The 8,001-nt window shown below is 26.7% G+C and overlaps 1 protein-coding gene across 1 annotated transcript in view; it reads left to right on the top strand.

Moving 5' to 3' along the window:
• Nucleotides 1–707: 707 nt before the first annotated feature.
• LOC129972312 (A disintegrin and metalloproteinase with thrombospondin motifs adt-1-like) overlaps nt 708–8,001 on the top strand; it is a 57,580-nt gene continuing 50,286 nt past the window's right edge. The window contains exon 1 of the mRNA XM_056086402.1: nt 708–848. Within this exon, the coding sequence (XP_055942377.1) occupies nt 795–848 (54 nt within the window). The 5' untranslated portion in view covers nt 708–794. The remainder of the gene's footprint in view (nt 849–8,001) is intronic.

The following is an 8,001-nucleotide window of genomic DNA, read 5'->3' as shown; positions in this document are numbered from 1 at the left end:
ATAAATAATTAATAAATAAATTATAAGACAATTTAAAAAGTAAAATAATAATTATTATGATTAAAACATTATAATTTTTAAAATTTAAATAATTAACCTTATTTTAAATAAGTAAATAAGTTAATATAATTAAATAAGTATTTAATTAAATTTAAATAAGTAACCTTAATAAATTAACGTTATGTAAAACTTTGTAAATAACCATACAATAAAACTTAAAAATAATCAGTACAATTCACATTTTAATGTCATTATTTTTTTAAAAAAAGCGAAAATTTTAATTTTTTTTGTTGGATAAAACATAAAAAATCAAATCAAACAGTGGATTAAAAGGCTTAGTTATTATTCAAATTTGATAATCAGGACACAAATACGAGAATATTTAACAATCGAAAACTCAAGATTAAAAAACAAATTTTAGTATTGACTTCAAATCATAAATAAAATTTAAATATTTTATTAACAAGAAATTGAGAAAACAAGAAAAAATTTCGAATTGTTTAGGATTCGAATTAAAAACCTCGAATTATCTAAATTCCACTGTATAATAAATTTGACGAGATCTTTTTCCCCTTGTTAAAACGGTGGAAAAACGGAAATTCATTCACCCATGAACTTCGTTTCCCGCTTCCGTCGCCAGATGTCGCCTTGACGTTTCGTAACAGGTTGATGATTCGGGCGGGTAACGAAGTTTCTAAAAAGTCTTGTTTTCTTTTTCACGCGCGTTAGAAATTTTGTTGAGCTGCTTTTTTCGGGGCAGAATTGGTTTGTCACATGTAAAAAAGAGAGGCAATATGGAGTGGATGGTGGCTGCTTTCTTCTTTTGGATTCTCCAACAACTTGCTAAGGTATGCATTCCTTCTGATTTCATAGTTTAAAATTCTTAATAAATATTTCCTTCAGAATTTTCTTTTTCTTTTCCTTTTTCAATAAATTTCCTTTATATTAGAAAATATTTCCTTCTTAATTAAGCAGGATATTTCTTTTGTTATTGTCCAATGAGATGATGCGATTTTCAATGCCAAAATTATATCTTTATATTTAAATATTCGTCCAGGAAAGTTTTGATTTTTTTTTTCTTCTTTATATTCTCCAAGCATCTGTTTGCGCGCTTCTTCGTGCGCTTTGAATAAATGGTATTGTACTTCAAAAACTTTAAGGATCGAATTTTTCGTCAATAGTTAGGCATCGTATTTATTTTTACTATTTTCTTTCCGTTCTATAGTTAAGTATTGTATTCATTTATGATTTTGTTTTGACAAGAATATTTTCTAATAATAAGGCATTGTTTTTATTCTTTTATTTTCTTCCGAATTGGAACTATTTTGCTAAAGGTAAATTTCAGTAATTTAAGCAAAACTATTTATTTATTTATAATATAATTATATAATTAATTTTATTATTTCAGCTAACAATAAATTATTTTCTTTCTTGTTGTAACTATTGTACTAAAGGTAAATTATTGAAATTTTTAAACTAAAAGTAAGTAGATAACGACCTTAATACTGCTAATTTGAAAATAAAAATAATTTTATTATGAAATGACTTTAAATTTTACTATTAAGAACCATATAAGTATTTATTATTGACTTTTTTTGAAAGCTGAATCGAGTTAGTAAATTCTATTCTTCTGCTTTTTGGAAAGATAAAATCATAAGAAAGGTTTGAAAAGCTTTAATTGTTTATTGAAAATTATAAGAATTCCAAACTAATAAAAAAATGGGGTTTTGTGAAGTTTTCATGTTCCATTAAGAATGTTTGTTTATTTTTTTTCTAAGAAAAAAAAATAAGAGTAGAAAACAGGGCGGAGGGGGGCGGGCAGAGTAATAGATTTCTAGATGGAACAGAGAGAATATGTATTAACCAAAAGAAAAAAAAGCCTTACTTTAGCTCTCTTTGAGTTGTAATTCTCTGGTCTGTTTCAGAATTTTTTTAAAAATGAGAATTACTATTTTTATAACAATTTTAAAATATAAGGGGGAAATGAAAGGGGAAACGCAATTTTTCACGAAATTCTTCTGTAAATGTTAATTAATTGGATATCATGTTTACATAAACCACTGATATTATAAAAATTATTTTTTCTTTGGTTTTCATTCTGAGTACCTAGTTTAACATAACAGTTTAATACTAAATATTTATAACTGTTTGATTAAGCAAACGATTTATAAATAATTATTTAGATTATCAAATCGTTTATAAATAAGTATTTGATTTATTAAATTCTTTTAATTTATCAAATATTAGTCCTGTCTCATTGCTTAAAAGAGCTTAAAAGATTCAGCTGTTTATTAATATAATTGATTAAAATATTAAAATAAATTTTTGGGGAAAGAAATATATATTGTTTTATTTATTTAATTAATTCCATGAGCGCTTTATAAAAATAAAGGGATAAAAATCCAGAATGTTTGCAACATTGTTTTAAAAATACCTAAATTTCCCTATCCTAAATTGAAATGTGTGAAAGAAATTCCCTTTCAAAATTTCATTATCGGGGAAAATTTCATTGCAGCATTATTTTGCTTTTTTTTTTTTTTTTTTTTTTAGCTCTTGTGTCGAGATGTAGACTGACATATTTCTTATCACTTATTCCTGTACATATATTATGCATCCCGGGATGGAATAAATCGAAGTCAGAAATTCAAAAGTGTCTTCTTCTCGGCCATTCATCTGCTAAGGATGTTTACACATACACACACACACACACACACACACACACACACACACACACACACACACGCACGCACGCACGCACGCACGCACACACACTGTTTATTAAAGAGCCAACTGAAATGTTCTCTATTCGAATTTCTCAAAGCCTACATAATAAAGCAAGTTTTATGATTAAATTCGTCATGTAATGAGGAGATTTGAATATGCATTTTGAATCGCATCCCGTAGATTTATTAAGTCCAAAATTTTGTACCAGTGAGAATTTGATTGCAGTTTGTGAATCATTACAACATATCAAATTTAATTTAACTTACTTGTTCACTTATTTGATTTAAAATACTTATGAAAATCTATAATAAGTTTCTCATACTTATGAAAAATTTATATCATATATTTGAATTCAACCACAATTTTTATATAAAAATTATGAAGTTCATCCCCCAAGCTTATTGATTTGTTCTTATTTATTACTCTTATATATGTATGGATAGATAGTTCAACAAACACCGAATTCATTGATGAATTGGTTCAAATTTGTCTTCGATAAGCCTTTACAGCTTTGGTAATAAAACTATATGCCAAATTTCAGCCAACTCTCTCCTTGTGGTTTTGACATCTCGTTCACAATGACATGAGTGGACTGATGGGCTGAATTCCCTTTACAGGATTTCGTTCAATATTTTGTATAAAGACCGAGTACCAAATTACATGCTGTTAGTTCGTATATTTATGGATAATCGTGTTTACATATAGACCATATTTAAAAAATGTTTATTTCATATTCACAGAGGTCTAGAACGTAGAAATTGATCAAGGTGTCCAAATTTTTGATGGCTACTTTATATATCCTCTTTATATATCCTCTTTGTATAACTTCGTATAGGCGAAAGCAAAAAGCTTTTCTGAATTTTTTATAGTTCAAGGCAGGCAAGTTTTCTAAACTCCATTTTCGGATATAGATATTATTATTTACACCTTTACATAAATGCATATTTAATGCTTTTAAACATTTGTTAAAATTTATTGATGCCATATTCTTCCATAGTATATATACAGGGTGTTTCAAAAACCTTGACCGAGGCTTTTATTCCTTAAATATTGATCATAGACATATACTGTAAATTACAAAGCTGCGTAAAAAAAGGTGCGAAATGTTTTGAAATGGAATAAAATTTTCAAGGGATTAAATTTTTAAAAATACAAAATTTAAATTTTTATACGGACCCCGTACAAAAAAATTCCCATTGAGTAAAATGTGCCCCATCTTCTAATAAGATCATGTACAAAATTTCAGAATTTCATCATGAAAATTCTCAATATATAATATATATATAATATAGCGTTTTTCAAAACAAATCATTGTTGTATAACTAACCTTTAATGCAATGGCTTCAGCTGGTTAAATATTTTTATGGTAAACTACACACATTTAAGATCAGTTTAGAATAGTGAACACGATATCCATAAAATGAAACTTCCGGACAAAATAATGGATTTCAATTTCTATCTCCATCTTTCTATCGCTATAACTAATAAAGGAGATCTTGTTTGTCTGTGCGTTGGCGCTCTACAAGATAGACTATTGGAGCTAGAATTTCCGAATTTCGTATAGATCTACTTTGGAGAATGGGAATGGAAATTATTTTATTTTTAGATTTGAGTGAGAATTTGGAGTTTTTTCTGCGATAACTCAAGAGAATATTATTGTAATAGCACTGGTTTTGACGCCATTTTAGAGCATAAAACTTTTTTTAATGACAGAATTTTAACCTTTGCGGGGTAATTTTTTTTAACGTTTTTATATAATTTTTAATCATAGATTTCATTGCTGCAACGAAATTCAAAACAGTTTTCATTGTTTCATCAAATATATAATCGCATGTTTTTCTCCGTTGTTGAAAGTTAAGAAAGAAATATTCTGATAATCATTTGCGTAGTTTAAAAAAGAAATTAGAACTGAAATTACACGACAGAGAAAAAAAAAATCAATGCAATTTGAAGGAGAATTTCTCGGAAAGTTACGTTTTTGATAACACTATGATGTTAGGGGATTCGACTCCAGAAGGAATGTTCGTATACAAAATAAATTGAATATATATAAAACTATTAAAATAACATGGATTTAATGTCTCTTCCGAATTGATGCTTAAAAATGTTTTGTTGACGGAATAAAGAACATTAAGTTATGCCCAATAGATTTAAGTGAAATTAAGCACAGCCAGTATTTCTGGCCAGTATTTTTCATATACCCTTTTATAAAGGCGTTATGCTCCACTCCTCGTTAAAAATTGTGGAAATTGGACAAATCAGAGAACATTTTGCATGGCATTGGCGTAAAGTAATTACAAAATATAGAACTTTGGCTGAATTTAGCAGCATTACAGAATTTATGGTAAGATCCTTGGCGAGTTTTTATATCTGATATGCGATTAATAGTACATGGAAATCGAATTTCTGTTTTAGGCACGTTTTCTCAACCGATTTAAATTAAAATTAAACACAGAATTACAATTGTAGTCACAAAATCAGATACTAAATTCAATATGTTTGAATCATTGCATTTTTGTACTATCGGATTTGCATGCTTTTGAAAATACGGAGTTCCAACATCTTGTTGGAATTAATTGAAAATTTGATATGTATCTATAATATAAATTTAAATCTATGTACCAAATTTTCTCCATTTTGCTCTCTTCGTTTTGTAATTATCATGCTAACTTGTATTCTAACAGCTGGACAGAAAGACTTCCTCGAAAAAGATATTGCGCAAAATTTGACAGAAGTCTGCAAATTTAGTGTAAAGACAGTATACCAAATTTCATACATCCACCTCAAAGCGCTTTTGAGTTATCTTTGTCACAGACAAATGGACATTTTTTCAAAAATGTGTTTTTTGAACTCAAGGCAGTCTAAAACGTGAAAATACATCAAAAGCTGGAATGTTTTGGCGAATAAAACACTTTCTCTAGATTTCGTATCGATAAAGTAAAAAAATGAAAAAAATTTCAGTACAAGTGAATTAAACGTAATCAGAATATAATCAAAGTAATTGCAATAATTTTGCCTTTTTTTTTTTTTTTTTGCTTCCAGGAAAATTAAATATAAACAGTTTTAAAAAATACCTTTTTATAAGAATAAAATAGCACTAATTCAAAAATTTAGGAGCAATAATATCATAATGGCTTGTTAGCTAAATAATTAAGAAGTCAAAGAATCTATTTATTTATTAGTATAACCTGGATTAGAAATGAAAATTTCTAATCTTTCAGCTCAGCACATGTCATCAATGCGCGAAATGATCATCTAATCACGACTTTTCTGTTGTTTATTTTTACTCAGAACAACAAAATAGATAATCTGTCGATCCGGAATTTGACTCAAGCTTTATTATCGCTGATTTTTAATTCCTCTGTGATTTTGATATTTGCTGCTATATATTTCGAGAATAAAGTAATTTTAATATAGTTTCGAAAATATTTTTTAGTCATGTTATAAATAGAGAAGCTTAATTTAATTATTTAAAATTAAATTAAAAATTAAAGAAGTATTGTAGTCAATACTACTTGTTGAACTTAAATAATTAAAAATTTCTTTTTTTATAATTCGTAATTATTTTCGTTTCTTATTTTTAAGTTAAAAGTAAGAGACAAAATTAAATTCTTTGTAACCATATTCCGAATACCTTTGATTAGATATCTAAATAGTGTTTACTATTTGCTTAAGATTTCGATAAATTAATCAAATATAAGGGCACCACATGCAGCATAAATCTTTTTCACTATCATTGATAAAAATGTTGTATTGATAAAACATTCATCTTTTATGAAGTACTTGCTTATGAAATAAGTTTTAGTCAATCAAATCATATTGAAAAATCAAATTTTTTATTGAATAAATAAGATGAAATAAGCAAATGCTGAAAACGAATGAGACATTTCCATGTATCATTCTATTAAATAAATTATAACTTTATTTAATTTTTAGTTATTTTATTAATTGATTAATTATTTCAGTGCCATTTGGTATCACCTATGTAACACGCTTTCTTCAGCAATTCCGCTTTTAATTAGAGTCAGAGAGTGTTTGATGAAATCTAGATGGCAATATGATCTAAATACAAGTGAATAATTTCAATTAATTAATTTATCTCAGTAAACGAAAGAAATTTAGAAATAAAATATTTCTAATCTGTTTTTAATTTTTTTTATTATTATTTTTACTTGCACTAAATAATTTTAGCTGGAAAGGATTAAAAATAAGGCGTGTAATAATTATTCAATCTATTAAAGGATTTGAAATCCCGAATTATTTTTTTCTGAATAAAAAAATATAGATTTTTTTAATATAGTCGATTTATGATCGCTTAACAATTATAATTACGCAGCACTAATCGAATTTTTTAATACTTTGCGCAGCTTGCAAAGATTAAAAAAAAAAAAGATATGACAATATATAGGAAAGTACTGTTTCTTTGACCGATTTTCGATGTTAGCTTTTTATTGATTTCGTTTCTAAGTTTACAATTCTGTTACAAATACTGATCTGAACTCTCTTCAAATTTTGCATTTTTTTAAAAACTAAAATGTTCAGTTTTAACGTTTTTAATTATTATTTTTTAAAATTTTACACAGTAGTCAAAGTTACAACATTAGGTTGTACTTTTGATGTGCACTTATTATAAGATCAGACTTAGAGGAGAAAATAAATTTTGTTCCCATGAATTGATCAGATAATCCTTATTTATTAAATTTCAAATTTGTGTATTTAAAAACAGGTTATTAACAAAAATTCGCAGTTTCTTAAAGGTGGTGTTTTTTTAAAAAATAATATTCATTATGTTACCATTTAATAAAGGAGAAAAATCTTCACTAAATTTTATAATTTGAAGGAAAATTATCACTATTTTTAACTTTGTTTGGTTTTGTAAAAAAGCAGAACTTTTTCACAAAGCAGCAATCTTTCTATATTTAAAAAGAAATAGTTTTGGTGATATTATTTGATTTTAATGCCTACAAGACTGTCTTTTCTGGACTTTCAGTGACAGTTTCTGACTTATCTTTCATCTTCCCTTTACTTCTTTTTAATTCCTCGCTGAGTTTATGAAAAGATTTCACATTTCCTGGGTATATCACTATTACCCATTGGTATATTTAGAATAACAAGAGTTTAGATCAATATGTGTATTGACAAACCTGCAATGGCTAAATCATGCATAAGGTATGGATGAATCATCGGCCTATTAGTTCAAAATGAAAGCAGAAACTCGTCATTAGTAAAAATATTCTTTTTAAAGGGAATAAAACATATAATCTATAAGATTGAACC

This window comes from Argiope bruennichi, chromosome 6, assembly GCF_947563725.1.
Source record: "Argiope bruennichi chromosome 6, qqArgBrue1.1, whole genome shotgun sequence".
NCBI lineage: Eukaryota > Metazoa > Arthropoda > Arachnida > Araneae > Araneidae > Argiope > Argiope bruennichi.
The sequence above is the reverse complement of the archived record's forward strand: the minus strand, read 5'-3'. Positions and strand labels throughout refer to the sequence as shown.